Source organism: Elephantulus edwardii, unplaced genomic scaffold (assembly GCF_000299155.1).
Source record: "Elephantulus edwardii isolate Elephantulus edwardi_28Jun2011 unplaced genomic scaffold, EleEdw1.0 scaffold00545, whole genome shotgun sequence".
In the NCBI taxonomy this organism is placed as follows: domain Eukaryota; kingdom Metazoa; phylum Chordata; class Mammalia; order Macroscelidea; family Macroscelididae; genus Elephantulus; species Elephantulus edwardii.
Window position 1 is genome coordinate 176,571 of NW_006400295.1, and position 22,818 is coordinate 199,388.

Here is a 22,818-nt window from a genome sequence, read left to right on the forward strand (position 1 = left end):
CCCTGTGTGGGCAGGTCTTCGTCCTGGAGCGGAAGGCAAAGCATGGGGTAGTCAGGAACTCTGGGTCCTACAGAACAGAGAGGAAGAGGTCATGGAGAGCCATTCCTGGGGGAGCACTCGGGGTTGGGATTGGGCGTCCCATCCCAGTGGAAGGCTGAAAGGGGCGCAGGGAAACCTTAGGACCCTCAGCCCTTGCTCCCAGGAAGATGAGGGGAGGGCGAGGTGCTCTTACCCCGCTGGCCCACAGGGGGCGCCCCGGGAGGTCGCCGGCCGTGGAGAGGAGCCATGGACGCGCTACTGCTGTGGTTGCTGCTGTCCCAGGCCTGTCTCCTGGGGCTGAGCGAGCTTGGACCGGGCCCCACCACCCCGGGGAACATATCTCCACTTGTCACAAGATTGCAGAACGGAGATTCGCCACGTGAGATTGCAAATCAGGGGCAGGATGCGCGCTTCGCTGTGCAGGGCCCACACTGCACTTCCCCCATCCTCTACCCCACCCCACTCTACCCTATCCACACCCTATGACACCCTACCCCAGCCCCAACCTCACCTCCTCCTACCACCCCAACCCTACCCCACCTCGCTCTCTGGGCACGTGGACTGACGAGGAGCGCCTCACCTTTCCTCTTCCCCTAACCACAGGTTCAGGGAAGTGGACCATGCTCTCCGGTAGGTGGTGTTCAGGGGGCAAGGGGTGGGCCTGTTGATATGTGCACAGGGTCTTGGGTCACTATCTCCCTTAACGACCACCGGGAGTCCCTTCCCTCTGCACACAGGGTGGGGGGACACAGTGTCTGGCAAGTCTGTCCTCTGAGCTCAGGTGCGCGTTGGTCTGTCCATGGCAGCACCCTGCGGAATCCGGAATGTCTCCACGCGCATAGTGGGCGGCAAGACCTCGAAGCTCGGGGCATGGCCCTGGCAGGGCAGCCTACGCCTGCATAGAAGGCACACCTGCGGAGCCAGCCTGCTGAACCATCGCTGGGTGCTGACGGCTTCACACTGCTTCAAACAGTGAGGCCGGGGACAGAGGGGGTGGGGTCCAAAGTTCTAGGTCCTAGGCCCCGCAGATTGCATGTGGATGTGGCCTTGGTGTCCTCTGATCCCAGGTCTGGCTGCATCCATTAGGTCAATCAATCAATTTCTATTGATGCCCTGGAACAGATGTCCTAAACGGATCCACTTTCAGAATGTTCTCCCAGGAATTCCCACACACATCTCTGTATATTATCTTTTAGTTTTAAACAATAGGTACCACCGTCCCTTTCCTTACTCATGCCACCTGAATCAGGTGATCCAATCGGTCAGACAGGCTCTTACCCTTCCTCCAGGGAGTTCTGGTGGCTTAGTGGTAAGGAGCTGTGCTGCCAAACCGAAGGCTTGCCGTTTCATACCCACCAGCTGCTCCACTGAGAAAGATGGGCAGTCTCCTCCTTTGTGATTTCCTGCCTCTGTAAACCCCCTGAAGGGTCAGTTACGGGTCAGCTCCAACTCTGCAGTACCCAACAATAACAACTCATTCCTCCAATAAGAACAAATTCGCATTTTTGCACCCTAAGTAAGCCTGCCTTTACCTTGCTAACTGGGTGCTCCTCAGCTGATGGGGTGGGGGGAGCTCTTGGCCTCCTGTAGGAGGAGTCACCTGAGAGGAAGGACAGCCCTGGACTGTGGGTGAGGAGCCTCAGGAAGGCAGTATTGATCCCAGCCTGTTAGTGCTCATATTGGAGGACTCACTCTCACTCACACTCACTGTCCTAGAGACTGACCAAGTGTCTATTCAGGTGAACTGCTGGGACAGGTGCCCATCATCCTGTGCCCACCCTCAGCCCCAGGTTCTTACTCAGAAGGACTGGCTAAAACTCAGGACAAGCAAGTGTGCCCCCCTCCCCAAGTTTCCCTAGAGAGATGCTCCAGTTAAGCTGAGCTGCCTCCTTCCAAGACCCCTGACAGCCTACCCCCTTGGTTAGTTCCAGGGATCCACGGCACTGGAATGTCCAGTTTGGCGAGCAGACTTCCCGGCCATCTCTCACGAGTCTGCAGGCTTATTTCAACCGCTACCAGGTAGAAAGGATCGTGCTAAAGTCAGGTGTCAGTGGGTCCTCCCATGACATCGCCCTGCTGAAGCTGTCCTCGCCTGTCACCTTCAAAAAGAACATCCAGCCCATCTGTGTGGTGAACTCCACCCTGAAGTTCCAGCACCGCACTGACTGCTGGGTAACTGGCTGGGGAAAGACGAAGGAGCATAAAGGTGAGGCTGGGGGACAAATGGGCCTGGAGGAGGGCACTGTCCCTGTCCATGTGTCCAGTAACCTCAGCCTCACACCAGGCACTGGGGCTGTGGAACAACCCTAGACACCTGCCCCCTCACCTGCTGCTCTGCTCTCCTCCACCTGCACCAGACCCCCTTCCTGCTCTGGCCCTCAGCCTACTTCTCTATATGTGTGCGGAAAGGAACTTGCCGGGGCCTGCCAGCAGGGCCTGGTGTCCATGTTTTCCTACATTCAGTGTGCTTAAATTCTGGGTATCCCCTGCCCCCAGCTTCTCTCTGGTCTGCCCTAATTCACAGTGATATCCAAGGGAAGCTGAGCCCACCCTGTGTCCTGATCCAGCCCTCTCCCCCATCCTGGATTCCCCACTGAAGCCTATGGATCCCAAGACAGCCTCTAGTCCCTCAGGGACCAAGCACCTGCTCACCACCCCCCAAAACCCCCAGGTGTCCCAGAGCGGGACTCCACTTGCTGGCAGTGCCTGCTGTCCCAGGGCTGGTCATTCCTGTATCACTCAAGTATCCTTGAGGACCACAGACAGTGGCTGCATGCACATGGCCTGCCAGGCACATGCTGACCAGAGAGTGAGCAAAGCCAAGCTTCTGTTCCTCCCAGAACTCACATTAGCATGCAGTTGGGTGCGGAAGACTTTATACTCATTTCACACCTGCTGAACCTGAGATCTGGAGAGCTGTGGGAATTGTCCAAGGCCTCAGAACTAGTAAATAGAGGAGAAGCCAGGTTCCGTTGGCCCAGAGGGAGACTTCCCCGAGGTCCCCAGGCACCCGGAGTTGGAGGGAGGGAGTGTCCATGGTAGCTTGGCTGCCTGCAGTGCTGGAAGCAGCTGCACTACAAAGGGTGAGTGGGTGCAAACCAGAGGACAGCTAGAGGACACTGTCATGGACCTGGTCCTGAAGCTGTATCTCACTCGCCCCCACCCCCCAGCTCGTTGTCTCTCCCTGTGGACTCGGGGAATTTTGGCCGTCCTAATATTTACAGATCAGGAAACAAATTGTGGGGCAGAGCTAGAATAGCCTGTCCACCCTGGCTCATCCTGTGGCATTGCTGAGCGTCCCTGAGGTGCTAAAGAGCCCTGGCCCTGGTCCTGCAGGGGCCCCGCAGCCTGCCCTGGGCCTCAGGCTTATCTAACAGTCTCTTTCTGTCTCTCATATCCCCAACAGAGCTAGGGTACCCCTACTACCTCCAGGAGGTACAGATTGCCATCATCGATAGCAGGAGGTGCGACCTCATGTTTTCCCTGCCTAGTTTCCGCGCTTTGATCAAAGGAGGCATGCTTTGTGCAGGTGCCCAGGAAGGCGGCAAAGATGCTTGCAGTGTGAGTGTCCCCACCAAGCACCCCAAATTTCCTGAGCTCTAGAGTTTCTCAACAAAACACCTACAGTCACCTTTTCTTCTTCTTTGACTTTTTTCTTCATCTTTTACATTTATATTGTGATTTTAGTGAAAGTTTACAGATTGGTTTTCCATTGACCCACCTACACACATTTTGATTCAGGACACTGATTGTGATCCTCAATTATACAGCACTTTTCCTACTTCCTCCCTATGATTCTCATTTCCATTGGTCATTCATTCCTCTCCCTTTCTGCTTTATAAGCTTTCTCCCTGGGTAAGTGCTGCCCTTTTGCTCTGTGGTTGCTTGTTCCTCCCAGGTGTTCTTGTTCACCTTAAAGGCCTGTATTGTTTGGTGACTTCAGGTCCAGGCTGGAAGAGTGACTGAGGGCCATCCATGGTTTCTAAGAGACCACCACCAGTTGGGCTTTTTTACAAATAATATTTTAGTATATTTACACAGTAGTTTAAATTCCTGTGCAACAATTTCTATACAAGTTTTTGAGTGATGTTGGTTACATCCTTCACAATTCTCAAAAAATCTCGTTATTTCCATTCCAGTTGTTCTGTTTCCATTTATCCAGTTTCCCTCATCCCTTACCTTCTTACCTTTGTTTTATACTTGCCATTCACCATTTGGTCAGACAGATTATTCTTTTAAGTTTTTATTGTAACTTGAGTGGAAATTTACATAGCAATTTGGGTTTCCATCCAACTATTGATAAACATTTTGCTTTACAATATTCATTACAATTACCACAGTGTAACTACACCCTTCCCACATCATCCTTGTGATTCTCATTTCCTTTAATTCTTCTATCCTACTCCTTCCTCCTTCATGGATTTTATCCTTAGGAAATGATGCTTTTTTTGACCATAGATTATTTTTTTTAAGGTAGACAGTACTTAAGGGATGATATATTCAGAACTTTGTGAGTCAGTGTATTATTTAACTACCAAGTGGATGTCAGGGGCCGTTTTCAGCTTAAGCATAAAGAGTGTCTCAGGGCAGTCCTGGAAGGGGGGGGGTCCCCTGCTCCCCTCATTGACTGAGCAGCACCTCTATCCCACAAGCCCCACCAGAATCATCCCTCATACAGTCCTTACTGTGGCCCCAGGAGTAACTGGTTTCCTCAACATCATTTCTGGAGATAAAGCAAAGCAGAAAGAAGGTAAAAGATTCCTGCTTGGCTGACCCCCAGCAAGACCTCTGGGCCTTCACATCCCCCGCCTCCTGGTCCTACTCCTGTCCCAGAGTTTATTGTTAGAAAAACCATAACCCCTTATTGACCCAGCGAGTGCCACCTGGCCCTGGTGCACCCATGCTTGTAAGATACATCACTGCTTTGCAGGTGCAGAAACTGAGGCTCGGTCGCTGTGGCTGGTTGTTCAGTTGCACCTTCTCCTGCCATCTGGCCTTTCCCCTCTCCTTGCATTTTCCCCAGGTGCTCCCCTTCCCAACCCAGCTCACACACTCTGCTCTCCAGGGTGACTCTGGCGGCCCCTTGGTCTGTGAGGATAGCAACGTGTGGTACCAGATCGGAATTGTGAGCTGGGGCGTGGGCTGCGGACAACCAAATCGACCAGGCGTCTACACCAACGTCAGTATGTACTTCCAATGGATGCAGAGGACCATGGACCATGGTCAGTCCAGGACAGACCCCTCTGCTCTGCTGTTGCTGGTGGCTCTGCTCTGGGCACCTCTGTGAGCTCATGGAACTGCTGGGATCCACAGTGCTGGCATGCAACAGGGTCTTCCCAGAGGAGGAGAGCTTGGACCGACTGACAGTAAATACAAAAAGATCTGCTGAGTTGAGCTGTGTCCCTTCTGTCCCATATCCTATGAGGGCTCCCTGTCCTCTCCCAGGTTCACCCTGTCAGGCCTGCCCCACCTCTACTCCTCTACCTGGGTCTCTCTGTCTCCACCATAGAGATGGAAGGATTGGATTTTCATGTATTTGATGCTGACAGCTGGTCCCACTCTTTGCTTTGATCACAAAAGTGATTTGTGGGAGATTAGTAATACAACTTTGTAGCTTGGGTATCTATATTTTTTGCTTATCATTATTCTAATCACTACAGTACTTGTCTGTCAGTTTACTGTACTGAAATAACTTGTGGGTTGCTGTGATGCTGAAAGCTGTGCCACCAGTGTCTCAAATGCCAGAGAGGTCATGGTGGACAGGTTTTACTAGAGTTCCCAGATTAAAACACACTAGGAAGAAGGATTGACCATCCACTTCTGATATAGCAGGCTTCTGAAAACCCTATGAGCAATCAAGGAACACAGATAGTTACAATATTAGAGGTAGTAGAGCACAGATTAAAATTAAAATGACACGGTGACTGCAGCAATGAGCTACTAGAGTTGTGTCAGAGATTATGAGGATGGCACAGGATAGGACAGGGCTCAGAGGGCAGGAGATGAAGAGAAGACCCTCATCCTGACAGACCAACACAGGCACAGCAGTGGACAGAAGTGCAGCGGAGTGTGAGGACAGCACAGGATAGTCCCTTCATTGCACGCGAATCTCTATGAGATGACTATGGCACCAATCAAGAACAGCAGGCTCTTTGAGGGGGACTGGAAGGAAACGCTCCTGATTCTCATATGGGCTCCAAAGCACACATGCCAGAGTCTCCTGGTGTGACCATGGTTCCTCCAAAGACAGCCCTGGACCAGGCTGGGGTGGAGTAGGTTAGTATGGTGATTCCAGGAAGCACCAGTGAGGGAGGGGGACAGGGACACATGGTGGAGGTGAGAGATCCTGCATGTATTGGACACCTGGGTAACCGTGCAGCCCCGCCTCTGGGCATCTGCACAAAGCACCTCAGCATCACTCCCTGGAGCACAAGCCAGAAAGCGCGACCTCGCTGACTTACCCCAGGGTGGGGTGCTGTGGGGTCAGGGACGCAGAGCAAGCCCAGATGAAGGCCAGGGTCGGGTGGAGGATTGACGCGCACAGTGTCTGCAAGGTGGGGGTGGGGTCCACAGTCTGTCCCAACCATGTCCCTTCGACCAGCTAAAGTGGAACCTACAGCTTTCCCAGGAATCCCAGGTGTGTGAACCCATGCACAGGGTGCCAGCTGCTGGGAGGTGGGAAGCTCTGTCTCCACACATCCCCTGCCTCTCCAAGTGATGTATCCACCCTTAGCCCTTCCGGACCTCCCTGTGCACCCCTCAGCCTGTGTGGTGGAGATGTGGAAGTGGCTGGAAGCACCCCCTGTCCCCCATCGCTGCCCCCAACTGCTCTCCTGTCCTCTCCCTTCTCCACTCCGCATTATTCGACAGCTATTCTTTCCTTGCTGTGAATTGGAAACCCTTTCTACGCTGGGTTGCTGAGACTGAAAATTGCATGAGTAGGAGATTGTCCATCCTTCTCCCATGGAGCTACTGGAATTTTAAAACCTTAGAGAGGTACGACCTTTGGGTTAGCAGCTCAACTCCATATGGACTCAGGCACCAGTACATCCATTGTTCAGCTGCCAATTGTCATTAAGTGCCGCCAAATCAACTGCAACTCACAGGGAGCCTGTGAACAACTGATCTGAACCTATCCTGTGCCATCCACACTATCTCTATCATACCTGAGCCCATTGTTACAATTACAGTGTCATTACGGCCTGTTGAGGGTCGTCATCTCTTATACTGACCTTTCACCTTTCCAAGCATGACATCCTTCTCCAAGGACTGGTTCCTCTTAACAACATGCCCCAAATATGTGACACAAATATTCACCATCCTTGCCTCGAAGGAGCACTCTGGCTACACTTTCTTCAAGATGTATTTGTTTGTTCTCTTGGCTGCCCATGGATATTCAGTACTCTTCTCCAGCACCATAACTCAAGGCATCAATTCTTCTTCTGTCATCCTTAGCCATTGTCCAACCTTCAGATCCATAGCAAGCTTGGATTAGATATACCTTAGTCTTTAAGTTGACATCATTGCTCTTTAGTACTCTGGAGAAGTCACTGACAGAACATTTTCCCAATGTGAATCGTCTTTTGATTTTTGACTGCTAGGACCAAGGCTTAGTGGTAAGGAATTCCACTACCAATGCAAAAGTACATGGTTCAAATCCACCAGCTGCTCCATGGGGGAAATGGACAACAACTCTGATACAATTTACTGCCTCTGAAAACTTGCTGAAGCTATGCATCTGTTCTGACTTGTCAGTACACAGCAACAGTATCAAGAATGTTTTTTGTGGATCCAAATAAGATTAAATCCTTGACCATTTCAATCTTTCCTCCATCTATCATAAGGTTGCCTGTTGGCCGAGTAGTGAAGATTTTTGTTTTCTTGCCATTGAGATGCAATCCATATCGAAGGCTGTAGTCTTTGATCTTATGCCGCAAGCATTTTAAGCCCTCCTCACTTTCAGCAAGCAAAATCGTGTCATCTGCATAATGTAGATTGCTGATGAGTCTTCATCTGATCCTAATGCCACATTCTTGAATGATCTGTTCAGCATACAGATTGAATAGGTAATGAGAAAGGATACAGCCATTATGCACACCTTTGTTGATTTTAAACCATTCAGTGTTCCCTTGATCTGTTTAGACTGCACCTCTTGGTCTAGGTATAGGTTTCCCATGAGCACAATTAAGTGTTCTAGGATTCTCATTTTTCTCAATGTTGATGTTAATTACAATGTGTTGTGATCCATACCATACAGTCAAATGCCTTTGCATAGTCAAAAAACACAAATAAACATCCTTTCGGTATTACCTGCTGTCTGCCAATATCCTCTGACATCAGTAATGATGCTATGGCCTCTTCTAAATAAAGTTTGAATTTCAAGTAGTTGTCTGTCAATTGACTGTTAAAGCCATTTTCAAATAATCTTCAACAACATTTTTATTACCTGTTATATTAATGATTCTTATTGTTATGTGCCATCAAGTTGCTTGTGACTCATGTCGCTATGTCACAAGCAACTTGATGGCACATAACAATAAGAATCTTTAATATAACATGTAATAAAAATGCTGTTGAAGACTATTTGAAAATGGCTTTAACAGTCAATTGACAGACAACTACCTGATAGTGACCCTGTGTACAAGAACCCTAAACCCTGCTCTATCCTGTGCCAATCTCACTGTCTCTGACATACCTACTTCTATTACCCCCATCACTGAATCGATCCATCTCATCAAGGGTCTTCCTCTCATGCTGTCCTTCCACTCTCCGAAACATGATGTCCCTCTCCAAAGACTGGTCTCTCCTTGCAACATGTCAAAAGTATGTTAGACAAAGCTTCAGAATCCTTGCCTCCAAGGAGCAGCCTGGCTTCACCCTCTCCAGGACAAACCTGTTTGTTCTCCTAACAGCGCCACAGCTCAAAGGCATCAATTCTCTTTATATCCTCCCTAGTCACTGTCCAGCTCTCTGACGCATAGCACACAATTGCGAACACTATAGCCCGGATCAGGCACACCTTACTCTCCAGCCTTACATTGTTGCTCTTCAGTACTCTGGAGAGGTCCCTGACAGCTGACTTTCCCAATGCAATTCATCTCTTGATTTCCTGGCTGCTGGTACCTTAACTGTTGAGCCAAGCAAACTAAAACTGTTAACAATCTCAATCTCTTCACCATCCATAATGATACTGCCAGTTGGCCCACTGGTGAGAATCTTTTTTTTCTTGATGTTGCGCATCAATCCATATCGAAGGCTTCAGTCCTTGACCTTCTGCAGCAAGCACTTCAGGTCCTCCTCAGTTTCAACAAGCAGGGCTGTGTCATCTGCATAACGCAGGTTGTTGATGACTCTTGCACCAATCCTGATGTCACATTCCTCCTCGTACAGCCCAGCATCCCGGATGATCTGTTCTGCATACAGACTGAAAAGGTATGGAGACAGAATACATCCCTGGTGGACCCCCTTCTTGATTTTGAACCGTGCAGTGTCTCCTTGCTGTGTTTTGACAACTGCTTCTTGCTTCAAGTATAGGTTTCACATAAGTACAAACAAATGTTCTGTGATTCCCATTCTTCTCAGAGTCAGCCACAGCTTGTTGTGATCCACACAGTCAAACACCTTTGTACAGTCAATGAAGCACAGATTGACATTTCTCTGGTATTCCCTGCTTTCTGCCAAGATCCATCTAACATTAGCTATAATATCACTAGTATCATGGCCTCTTCTAAATCCAGCCTGCACATTGGGCAGTTCTCTGTTAACATGTTGCTCCAGTTGTTCTGGATCATTTTCAGCAGAATCTTGCCTGCATGTGATAATAATGATATTGTTTGATAATTTCCACACTCTGTCAGGTCACCTTTCTTTGGAATGGGAACAAATATCAATCTCCTCCAATCAGTTATCCAGGTGGCTGTCCTCTAGATTTCTTGGCACAACTTAGTAAGCACATCCAGAGCAGCGATATTGTTCCATTATGTCCACATTCTGTTGGATCACCTCTTTTGGGAATGGGAACAAATATGGATATCTTCCAGTCAGTTGGCCCAGTAGCTGTCTTCCACATTCTTGGCACAGATTGGTGAACACATCAGGGCTGCATCTGATAGCCTAAACACGTCAGTTGATATTGCATCAATTCCTGCGGTCGTATTTCTGGCCAATGCCTTCAGTGCCACTTGAACCTCATTTTTTATTATCATGAGTGCTTCTTGACCATATGCTGCTTCCTGAAATGGCTTCATATCAGCCAATTCTTTTTGATATGGTGACTGTATATTCCTTCTAGCTTCTTTTTGCACTTCCTGGATCATTCAATATTTTGTACAGAGCATCCCTCCCCAACATCTCTGATCCCCTCCTGGATTCCACTGCTGGCACTTTGGTTCTATGTCCTCTTGCTGGTGGTGGGCAGGGCAGAGCCTCCCACAAAACCAATGAGATCGAGAAGGTCATGCCCTGCCCACCTCTTCCTGCACTGGGGTCTTCCTGGCTGCTGTTGGGGTCCAGGCAAGGGCTAAGCTGGGGATGGGCCTGTGGCCTGGGAATGGGCCATGAGCTGGGTACTGCCACACTGCTCCTTGGGTGGAGACGTGGGGACAGGGGTGCGCTTGGTTATCAGGTACTGATAATAAATGTCTGCATTGATTTTCACTTTTATTAATAAGAAGTCTGCTTGTTTTCATCCTTGAAACCTCTGTTAGACTAGAGACATTGGTTGCAAGCTACAGCAGATCCTACAAGTAAGAAGCGAGAAGGAAATGTAACGTGTTAGACAAAAGGGTATCCCAGGTAGCACAAGATGACTTCAGTGAGAACATCAACTACAAGATCCTCTCTCACATGCAAATCAAAACCACAATGAGATAGCATCTCACCTCAGCAGCAGTGGCAAAGTTTAATAGGACAGCAAGTAGTAAGTGTTGGAGAGGATGTGGAGAGATAAGAACTCTCCTGCACTGTTGGTGGGATTACAAAATGGCACCACCCCTCTGGAAGGCAGTTTGGCGTCCTCAGAAAGCTAAACATAGAAATTCCAAATGACCAGCTATTCCACTACTTACTTGGAATATACCCCAAGAAAATGAGAACTGAGGCTCAAATAGAGATCTGCACATCAATGTTCATAGAAGTGTTATTCACCATCACAAAAAACATGGAAACAGTCCAAATGTCCAACCACAGTTTTAAAGGATTGAGAAATTATGGTTTCCACACAGTGGAATACGATAGAGCACGCAGGAGCAATGATTCCAAAAATCACTACCCTAATTTGGGAGGCACTGGAAAGCATTATGCTAAGTGAACTAAGTCAGCCCTATAGGACAAATACTGTATAAAACCATTATGATAGAAATAGGAAAATAACTAGTAAAACCTGTCTGAGGATCCAAGGGAGCGGGTAGGAGCAGAGGGGTGAGCATGGGCAGGGGAGTAATCATAGGTCACATAATCAGATGGTAGAGGAAGGGATGGGTAAATGAAATGGGAAAGATCTGGTGTAAAAACAATATATTTGAACTTTGTAAGTAAACCAGTATAAAATAAAAATTTTATTTAAAGAAAAAAGATCCTTCCTTGCAGCTCCCTAAGGTCCTAGGCTCTCAGGTCAGCTGTGCATCCTCTCAAAACCACACCTGGTGCCTCTGACCCTCTTGCCCTCCACCAGTGTGACAACTCCCAGAAAAGAATTATAATTGGCCAGACCTGGGTCACATCCACTTCTTAACCATTCACTGTGAACCCAGGATGTGATGGATCTAGTCAGGAGCAGGTCTGGCATCAGGAAAAGGGGGTGACAATCTCTCTGTAGCTGCAAGGGAGTTATCATGAGCCAAGTACCTCACCTCTGAGCTGTGACATTTTCCCAGAGGGCTGTTTCCATGGTAGGAATCAAAAAGGACTTCCACCTCCACTACTTTCCTGGGAAAACTAGATAGTGCTAGCTCCCGCTTCTGATAGCTCTCAAAGGCACCACAGTCAACTATCTTGGACAGAGTAGGAGAAAATGTGGGACAAAACTCAAAAGTATAAACTATGGCCAGGCTGACTGATCTGGCAAAAACTGGCAGAACCCCCATGGAATATTACTCGCCTCCCATTCCAAAGAAAGGTGACCCAACAGAGTGTGGAAACTACAGAACAATATCATTGATTTCACATGCAAGCAAGATTCTGTTGAAGATTATCCAAAAACGATTGGAACAGCACATCAGCAGAGAAATGCCAGAAGTCCAGGCTGGGTTTCGAAGGGGTCGTGGTACTAGGGATATTGTAGCTAATGTTAGATGGATCTTGGCAGAAAGCAGGGAATACCAGAGGAATGTCTATCTGTTTCATTGATTATGCAAAAGCGTTTGACTGTGAATCATAACAAACTGTGGCTGACTCTGAGAAGAATGGGAATCCCAGAACACTTGATCATGCTAATGCGAAACTTATACTTGAACCCAGAGGCAGTTGTCAAAACAGAGCAAGGAAACACTGCATGGTTCAAAATTGGGGAGGACATATGCCAGGGATGTGTCCTGTCTCCATACCTTTTCAACCTGTATGCAGAACAGATCATCCAGGAGGCTGGACTCTATGAGGAGAAATGTGGCATCAGGATTGGTGGAAGACCCATAAACAATCTGCATTATGCAGATGACACAACCCTGCTTGCTGAAACTGAGGAGGACCGGAAACACTTGCTGCTGAGGGTCAGGGACTGCAGCCTTCAAGATGGATTGAGGCTCAATGTCAAGAAGACAAAGATTCTCACCACTGGACCAGTTGGCAGCATCAGGATGGATGGTGAAGAGATTGAGACTATTCACAGCTTTAGTTTGCTTGGCTCCACAATCAACACTCTTGGCACTAGCAGCCAGGAAATTAAAAGATGTATTGCCATGGGAAAGTCTGCTGTTAGGGACCTCTCTAAAGTACTGAAGAGCAACGGTGTGTCTCTGGAGACAAAAGTCCATCTGGTACAGGCCATGGTCTTTGCAATCACTTGTTATGCATCAGAGAGTTGAACAATGACCAAGGAGGATAGAAGGAGAATTGATGCTTTTGAGCTTTGGTGTTGGAGAAGAGTGCTGAAGGTGCCATGGACTGCTAGGAGAACAAACAGATTCATCCTGGAGAGGGTTAAACTGGGCTGCTCCTTGGAGGATTCTGAAGCTTCGTCTGACATACTTTGGTCATGTTGTAAGGAGAGACCGGTCCTTGGAGAGGGACATCATGCTTGGTAGGGTGGAGGGCAGGCGCAGGAGGGGAAGGCCCTCTGGGAGATGGATTGATTCGGTGACTGAGGCAATCAGGATGAGTGTGTCAGAGGCAATGAGATTGGCACAGGACAGAGCAGAGTTTAGAGCTGTTGTACATAGGGTCGCTATGAGTTGCAAGCGACTCGACGGCACATAACAACAACAACAACATGGCTCAACATTCAGCCACACAGAGATGCTGCCTGCTCCCCACAGGGCGGCTCCGGGCAGGAGCCATTGCACTAACTCTGACTGTCCTCACCCACCAAAACAAAGTCCTGCCCAGCCGGCACCATCCTCAGCAGTCGAGTCCACTGTGGCAGCTGCTGTGTGTTGAGGGTCTTGCTCTCTTCTACTCAGCCTCCATTTTTCCAGGTATGGTGTCCTCCTCTAAGGACAAGTCCCTCTTGAGGACAGACTCAAAATACGCGAGATGGAGTTTCCCTGTTCTCGTTTCTAAGGTGCACTCTAGCTGCACTCCTTCCAAAACAAATTTATTTGTTCTTCTGGTAGTCTGCGGTCCTTTCAATAGTCTTTGCAACATCGTAATTCAAAGGCACCCATTATGCTCCGGTCGTCTTTATTATCCAAATTTCACACATATGAGGGAAGCACCATGGCATGGGACAGGCACCTTAGTCCTCAAAATGGCACCTTTAAAGAGGTGCTTAGCAGCAGAGTTGATGCTCAGTGTTGCCAATTCCCGAGGTTGAAATGTCCATTATACACACTGACAGAGGAGACTAATCAGAACTGGTTTTGACAAGCACTGTGGCAATGGGACAATTAAAACAGACTTTCAAGGACTATTCAACCTGAATCCTTCTGATCACATGGAGATTTTTGAAAGTATTTCTTTGAGTTTATTATGTTTAATTTGTTTTATTTGTGTATAAAGGATGCTCATCTAGATGATAACATAATTATGATAAAAGCAAAAGGGGGGAAATATGGGAAGCCAATACTAAATATTTGTAATAAATTGAATGCTATTTAAATTTAAAAAGAAAGGGGGGAAAAAAGAACAACAACAAAAAGAAATGCCCATTATTCCGCCAGCTGGGACCCTACAGATCAGTGAGAATCTGTTTCCTTCACACAAGCTCCCAAATGGGCTTCTAGTCTTGCTTTCACCTCAAATCCCACCAAGTAGAGACCCAGCTCTGTGCTGAACAAGGTTACAGAGGCGGTGGGCCAGTTCTGAGTGCCACTTGTTGCCCTCCCCCTCCTCAGTCCCCTCTACACATCTCTTCATCAGCTTCTCCAGGAAGCTGCCCCCAGGGATATACTGATCTCTGTTGTTAGGTGCCTGGAGTTGATTTAAACTCATAGAGACCTTAATTGACAGTGTATAATTCTTCCCTAGGCTTTGCTTTTTATTGTTATTTGAGTACAAGTTTACAGGGTATATTCGTTTTACATTCAACAACTCAGTTTTATTTTGTGACATTGATTGTAGTCCCTACAATGTAGCAGCATCCTTCCTACCTCCTCCCTGTGGTTCTTGTTTCCATTCATCCTTTCCCCCCTACCCTTTTCTGCCTTCTGAGCTTTCTTCCTGGGCAAAAGCTGCTCTTTTGATCTCTTCTAGTTGCTTGTTCGAAGATGTGTGCTTCTCTCTGGTGTTATCAATCTCTTTGGCATTGTTTGGCTGAAAGTTAAGTCCGGAAGTGATTTCGTTTCCAGGCTGGAAAGACGACTAAGGCCACACTCTTGAGGATTCCACCAACCTCTGTCAGACCAGTAAACCTGGTCTTTTTTGTTGTTGCTGCTGCACATTTTTCTCACACTCCATCAGGGACATTCCAGAATACTCAGCGCAGTGGCTGGGCACCTTTGGTTCTTGTGGACTCAGGTCTTGGAGCCTGGCACTCTCTTCCTGTAAAGATCTGCAAGGGGCAGGGTGGCCTTTCTGGTACTAGTTCTTGGGTTTTCTTCCCTCCTCTGCTCCAGTCCGTCGGCTTTTCAGTCATCCTTATGACAGACAACCTGGGAAATTGAGTCATGGGGGGCAGGGGAGTATTTGACCTTGAGGCTGGAGGATGAGTCAGCTCTCCTTGCTCTGTGCCCAGACAAGGACCAAGTCTACACCAGGGATTCAGCTCTGCTTTCAGCAAGTGTCCCCATCTGCTCCTTCCTAACATGACTTCAGGGCCAATCTGCACTGGACTCTGCTCTGAGCCGTAGGCCTCTGCTCTGAGCCCTGGGCTTACAGTTCCTTTCCTGCCTTGTGTAGGCAGAGCAGATACAAACCTCCACTGCCCTCAAGTTGCTTCAGATGCATGGTGATCCCTCTCCATTGGCTTTTTGAGTTTATAAATCTTAACCAGAGCCAACTGCCTCTTCCTTCTCCCTTGGAGCTACTAGTGGATTCAAAATGCTGACCATTGGGTAAGCAGCCCAGCACTTAACACATATACCACCACCAAGGCAGACAGAAGTGCTCACAGTTCCTCCAGCCCACGAGGTCCCTGAGAAGGGAGTGATGTGCAGAGGGCTAAAGGTTATGGGTGAAATGATGGGTAGAGAAGAACACCAGGGTCTCTGAGCAGTGGATGCTACATATACAAAACCCAGGGATGAGAGGGAGCCCAGGCTACTGGTGTGACCAGAGGAGACCTCATGCACAGAAAACCCACTGTGCAGGCCCTGGCCTGCCCTGGCCTCCCCTGGCCTTGAGAGAGGTGGGCTGTCCCCAAGTCTCCCAGCTTTACCTTATGTCAAAATGCAAATCGCTGCTGCCAAATCGAATTGACTGCAGCTCACTACGTCCTGCCATCGGTTTCCGAGATGGTGAGTCTTGACAGGTGGAGATGACTTTATTGTTTTCCTTCGGAGCTGCTGATGGATGAAACCTTTTAGTTAATGACCACACCACCAGGCAGCCTCAATTTACCTTGTTTACTCCCGCATTGGAACAAGCGGGGATGCTGCCTGTTTAAAAACGTCCCTACCCCACTTGGAACGGCTGAAACCCAGCATCCTAGAGGCTGGGCTCAGAGTGGGGCTCTCTGCATGAAACAATAGTGCTCGGAAGCCCAGAAACCAAGCGAGCAATGTTCTGGCCCAGGTTTGAGATGAGTTCCCAGAATCCTCATGAGAGCTTCCAGGCCTAATCACAGCAGCCTGAGGTTGGGGCTCCTGCCCTAGCTCTCAGCACCTTGATCTCAGGTCCCAGAACCTTGCTCAGCTATCAGCAAGCACTGTGGCTTCAGCCAGCCAGGCTTCCTTGGAGAAACCCAGGTGTCCCTTTCCTGCAACTCCTAAAGCTCTCTTCAAAGCATCTTTGTTCCAAGCTGGACAGGTGAAGCCACAGTCACGCCCTGGGCACTGTAATTACCTGTGGTTGGGCCTCCTCCCCTTCCCTGCACGTTAAGCCCCCAAGCCCGCCCCTCACCCAGTTAGCCAGAAGTACACCAGCTCACAGGGTGAGAGCATGGGGTAGGGCTGTCAGGGAACAAGGGCTGCTAAGGATAGAGGCTGCCTCAGGACTGAGCCACTGTGGGGTAAGGGATATGGGAAGAGAGGGGCATGAGGCCATGGTGAGGCTGCAGATTTGCCTGAGTGGTCACTGGGACCTTGTACAGAAGGAAGAAAACAGGAAGTGGGCCACAAGGAGCTGTCCAGAAGTTGAGGGCAGAGGTCCTCTGGGACTAGTGCTGGGTGGCCAGGACCCTCTCTCTTCTCCACTGACTCCAGAACAGAACCCAGGCCCAGACAGTGTCGCCTCCCCCAGATCAGCCCTGGCTACAGAATGAAGAGGATACCTGGGCACAAGGTCCTCCTGGTCTTGGTCCTGCTGCTGCTGCTGCTGCTGCTGGGTGAGTGAGTCAGGGACTGGCCTGGGAACCCTGACCCCCAGTTCTCTCATTACATCCTTTTCTGGGCCTGGCTGCGCTAGCGCTCGCTCTCTCTCTCTCTCTCTGTGGTGGCTAATACCAGCTCCAGGAGTTCAAACCCTCCCTTCCACGGATCCCATGCTTTTGAGATGTGATGTGACCAGCTACAAAGAGAGGGGGGGGGGGGATAAAGGTTACAGCAAGTGACCCATTGCATAAAGTCTGGCATAAGCTACTACTCCGAAATATGGCCCCCTCCTTCCTAATCTGACCTCCCCGCCCCATGGGACACCTGACACTAAATCTATAATCCAGTTTGAACCCACTTCCTTCTCCAGGAGCTGTAGGGACCCTGGAGTCTGCAGGTAAAGAAGCCTGGCGCCTGACCGTGCCCTCTTTCCTCCTTCCCTCTCCCCACCTCAGGCTCCCAGTCCTTGGCCCATCCTCACCCCCACTTGTTCCCTGCAGCTTGCGGGCAGCCCCGCGTGTCTAGCCGCATCGTGGGGGGCCGGGATGCCCGGGACGGAGAGTGGCCGTGGCAGGCGAGCATTCAGCATCGCGGGGCGCACGTGTGCGGGGGCTCGCTGGTCGCCCCCCAGTGGGTGCTGACCGCGGCGCACTGCTTCCCCAGGTCGGCAGGGGGCGCGCCCCTCTCCGAGGGCTCAGGAGTGCCTGGTGGAGGCGCTGGGTGGTGGGGCCGCGGGCTCGCGGTCGGAGGGCAGGTGGCGCGCGCTTCAAGTCGCCCGTCTCCTCTCCTTCACAGACGGGCGCTGCCTTTCGAGTATCAGGTGCGCCTCGGGGCGCTGCGCCTGGGCCCCGCCACGCCACGCTCACTCTCCGCGCCCGTGCGCCGCGTGCTGCTGGCCCCGGACTATTCCGAGGATGGAGCCCGCGGCGACCTGGCGCTGCTGCAGCTACGCCGCCCGGTGGCCCTGGGCGCTCGCGTCCAGCCCGTGTGCCTGCCAGCGCCTGGCGCCCGCCCGGCCCCCGGCACCTCATGCTGGGTCACCGGGTGGGGCAGCCTACGGCCGGGAGGTAAGGGGTGGTTGGGAGGCACGGGAGATCGGGACGAGACAAGGGGAAGGTCTCTGCCCACGTGCCTCCTCCATCACTTACATCCTCGCGTAAAATGAGATTCTTGGCAGGTTGCCAGGAGCACAGCCCATTTCTCAGTCGAACACGAACACCGCGTCGGGGCTTCTGCTCCTTTTAGCCCTTTTCACCTTCATCTCCGCCCCCAGTTCCACTTCCAGAGTGGAGACCACTGCAGGGAGTGAGAGTGCCGCTCCTGGACTCGCGCGCCTGTGACCGCCTCTACCACGTGGGCGCCGACGTGCCACGCGGGGAGCGCATAGTGCAGCCGGGGAGTCTGTGCGCGGGGTACGCGGAGGGCCACAAGGACGCCTGCCAGGTGAGCGGGTCCAGAAACCCGGGCTCTCAGTTTCCCAACACAGATGGACCTCAGATCCGGGAGGCCGAAACCTAAGCGCCTCTTTCTCCTGCAGGGCGACTCCGGGGGACCCCTGACCTGCGTGCAGTCTGGGCACTGGGTGCTGGTGGGCGTGGTGAGCTGGGGCAAAGGCTGCGCGCTGCCCAACCGCCCCGGAGTCTACACCAATGTGGCCATCTACAGCCCCTGGATTCAGGCTCGCCTCAGCCTCTGATGTGGTAACGCTGCCTGCAGCTAGAAGCCGGCATTCCTTAACCTCTATCCTTCTGGGAACCTGCACACCCTGTCCCCACGCCTGCTTCTACTGCCTTGTGGCTGAGAGGCCTCAGAAATCTAACTGGTATTCTGCAACTTAGTTAGACTTCTATCCATCTGCCCAACTACCCATCTGTACATCTTTCTTGCTCTGTACCTTGGGGTCCTGCCCTAGGATTGTCGCGTGTGACCAGGGACCCTGCACTCCCTCCCTTCCTCCCCGCCTTGCAGGTCTTTTACAAACACCACACTCTCTCCTCTCTTCTCTCTCTGACTGGGGCCGGTGCTGGACAGATCAGCTGGTGCCCCTTCAGGCCTTATGGCCTTGATTATCTGGAGGATGTGGTAGAAATCTGATGTCCAAGAGAAATTGCTGGCTCTGAAAATGGAGGCGGGGCACGCGTCTGGGAACTGAGTGCTTTCAAACCTGGTTCCACAACTGATGGAGCTGACTTTTGGGCACCCCTCTGAGCAAGCCAGACCTGAATGGTTCCTGGAGTCTGGCCCTGGTCAGCGAACTTATAGGACTACTACCTTAGAGAGTTGGGATTTAATAAATTGGTGTTGTTTTAAGCTGCTATGTAAGAGATGGAAAATGCAATGATTCTGCCATCACTGTGCATGATTTGTCAGGAGACTAAGCCCAGGTCCATGATTCAGATCCACCAGTCATTCCTCATGGACATACTCTTTATCCACAACATTAACTCAAAGATGCCAACTCTTCAATCTTCCTGAGTCATTGTCCAACTTTCACATACATACGCGTTGTTCTCAGGTGTCGTTAAGTATTCCCATAGCGACCCTATAAACAAAAGAGCTGAACCCTGTTCTATCCTGTGCCATCCTCACACTTCCTGACACCCAGGCGCCCACTGCAGCAGTCACTGCATCAGTCTACCTGGTTGAGGGTCTTCCTCTCCTTCTCCGACCCTCCACCCTTCCCAGAATCATGTCCTTCTCAAAGGAATAGTCCCTCCTAGCAACATGCCCAAAATATGTGAGGTGAAGCCTCATCATCCTTGCCTTCAAAGAGCACTCTGTCTGCACCCTCTCCAAGACATACCTGTTTGTTCTCCTGCCATCCATGAGATGTTCAGTGCTCTTCTCCAACTCCAAAGCTCAAAGGTGTCAATTCTTTTTCTGTCACCCTTATTCATTGTCCAGCTCTCAGATGCATAGCAAGTGATTGGAAATACTATGGCCTGAATCAGACACACCTTAATCCTCAAACTGACGTCATTACTCCTCAATAATTTAGAGTGGTCCCTAACTGCAGATGTTCCAAGTGCAATGTGTCTCTTTTATACTGGTATCAAGGGTATTGTGGATCCAATCAAGATGAAGCTGTGAACAATTTCAGTCTCCTCTCCATCCATCATGATGCTGCCTATCAGTCCAGTGATAAGAATCTGTTGTCTTGACATTGAGATGCAATCCATACCGAAGGCTGCATTCCTTGATCTTCTGCAAGTGCTTCAAGTCCTCCTCACTTTAAGCAAGCAAGGCTGTGTCATATGCATAATGCAGGTTATTGATGAGTCTTCCTTCAATCCTGATGCAACACTCCTCTTTTTAGAGTCCAGCTTTAGTATAATTTGCTCATACCTATATTGAATAGGTATGGAGCGAGAATACAACCCTTACACACTTCCTTCTCCATTTTAAATCATGCAGTGTTCCCCTGCTCTGTTCATACAATAGCTTCCTGGTCCAGGTATAGGTTTTGCATGAGCACATTCCCATTCTTCTCAATATCAGCCACAACTTGCTATCATCCACGCAGTCAAACACTTTTGCATAGTCAATAAAACACAAATAGACATTCTCCTGGTATTTTTCACTTTCAGCCAGGATCCATGTGACATCAGCAAAGAAATCCCTGGTGCCATGACCTCTTCTAAATTCTGACTGACCTGGCAGCTCCCTATCTAGGTACTTGTTCTAGCTGTTAATGATCTTCAGCGGTATGTACATGAAGCAATTGAAAATATTAGGGCTTGGGTCAGGCATACCTTAGTCTTTAAAGTGGCATTCTTGTTCTTTAGTATTGACATGGAGATTCCAAAATCCCCAGCCCAGTGCCATGGAATCAGCAGGGACCCATAGCCACAACAAGGGACACAGCACAACTGCCTCATAGGGTTTCTGAGCCTGTCAATCGTTACAGAAGCAGACTGCCACATCTTTCTCTCCTAGAGTGGTTAGTGGGTTCAAATTGGAGCCAGCTGCTTAATCACCTTCACAGAGAGTTAAGGAGTGGAAAATAACTGGCACTATAACTTACAAACATTTCTGTATCAAAGAGGTGGATCTTCAATGAGATGAGCTGACATAGTGGCAGCAATAATGGGTTCACACACAGAAGCAACTGTGAAAATGGTGCAAGACCAGGCAGGGCTCCACAGACCCCATAGCACTTACTCACAACATAGACAACTCACAACAAACACAAGAAGGCTTTATGAACTGTCATTCTCCCTCTCTAGGAGGATGAACTAGGGCTGTTTGGGTAATTGCCTTTAGCCACGCAGAGTTAGGGATGGATGTGGACTCGGTGAGCCTGAACCCACATCTGTGGAGTCAGCTTCCTGCTGGCCCACTACTTGGATCAGACGTAAAACTCAGAATTCAGGAAGGGGTTGGATATAAAGAATAATGGAAATAAGAATAGACTCTCGAAGGTATTATGTTCTAAATATTTTTTCTTCCCCTCCACCCATATTTTAAATCTTAATGCGTATGAATGCTTGAGTGAAAAATGAATTTGCTTTGCAAATGACACATACAAACACACATACACAATCAGAAAACAAACTCTGGCTTCCCTGCTGTTTTGTTAGATGCTTTCTAGTCTACTTCGACTCATGGTGGCTCTATTAATAGATCCAAATCTTGACTGATCCTATACCACCCTAGTTGGAGGCCAGAGGGACTGGCATGCTGAGATTTAGAATCGTGCCATAATCATGGCAAAAGTGGCAAACCACTCAGGCATGATAAGCAGGAAATCAGCAAACTGAGGGACGGCTAATGTGGCCAAGTAAATGTCGCTTATAGGCAATGTTCCTGGCTAGGGTACAGTGTTAAGTCAGCAGAAGGGTGGTGCTTGCTTCTGAATTAAAAACAAAGTTTGCCTTAACTTGCTCCTGAGAAGGTTGATAAATATAAAGGGCCATAGATACCTGAGCTTTTCTTCTTCTTGAGGAGTTGAGTCCCTGACCCCTTCTTAAAGATCAATCTATGTCTGAGTTTTCTTTCAGTTGCCATTCGCTCCCTTAGAGTTCCCTGGCATTCTGCAAGCTGGATCTCACCCACTTTCATGATCTCTGTTATGTGCAAGCCCATTGTTACAGTCAATGTCAATCCATCTTCTTGAGGGGGCTCCCCTCATTTGCTAACTCTCCTTTTCCAACATTTCTCTTTCAAAGGATTGGTCCCTCCAACATAATACGTAAGGGTTTAGGCTCCACCATCTATATTTGTTCCCATTCCAAAGAAAGGTGATCCAACAGAGTGTGGAAATTATCAGAAAATATCATTGATCACACATGCAAGCAAGATTCTGCTGAAGATTATCCAAAAATGACTGGAACAGGACATCAGCAGAGAACTGCCAGAAGTGCAGGTTGGGTTTAGACAAGGTCGTGGTACTAGGGATTTGTTGTTGTTATGTACCATCAAGTCCTTGCAACTCACAGTGACCCTATGTACAACAGCCCTAAACTCTGCTCTGTCCTATGCCATTCTCACTGTCCCCAACACACCCATCCCGATTTACCCCAGTCACCGAACCAATGCACCTCCTAGAGGGCCTTCCCCTCCTGCACCTGTCCTCCACCCTACCAAGCATGATGTCCTTCTCCAAGGACCTGTCCCTCCTTACAACATGACCAAAGTATGTCAGACGAAGCCTCAGAATCCTTGCCTCCAAGGAGCAGCCCGGTTTAACCTTCTCCAGGATGGATCTGTTTGTTTTCTT

General features: G+C 49.5%; 2 protein-coding genes across 2 annotated transcripts; both read left to right on the plus strand.

The window, feature by feature from the left end:
* The first annotated feature begins 285 nt into the window (after window positions 1–285).
* On the plus strand, window positions 286–5,326 carry LOC102846803 (testisin-like). Its single transcript, XM_006903233.1, has 7 exons — window positions 286–418; window positions 643–669; window positions 816–1,011; window positions 1,329–1,331; window positions 1,965–2,245; window positions 3,446–3,600; window positions 5,105–5,326. Exons 1-7 carry the CDS (start codon window positions 286–288, stop codon window positions 5,324–5,326), a joined length of 1,017 nt encoding a protein of 338 aa, XP_006903295.1.
* Window positions 5,327–17,046: 11,720 nt separating this feature from the next.
* Window positions 17,047–18,795, plus strand: PRSS33 (protease, serine, 33). The gene is made up of 5 exons (XM_006903234.1): window positions 17,047–17,113; window positions 17,600–17,762; window positions 17,895–18,166; window positions 18,373–18,542; window positions 18,637–18,795. The coding sequence occupies exons 1-5, from the start codon at window positions 17,047–17,049 to the stop codon at window positions 18,793–18,795; spliced, it is 831 nt and encodes a 276-aa protein (XP_006903296.1).
* The last annotated feature ends 4,023 nt before the right edge of the window (window positions 18,796–22,818 follow it).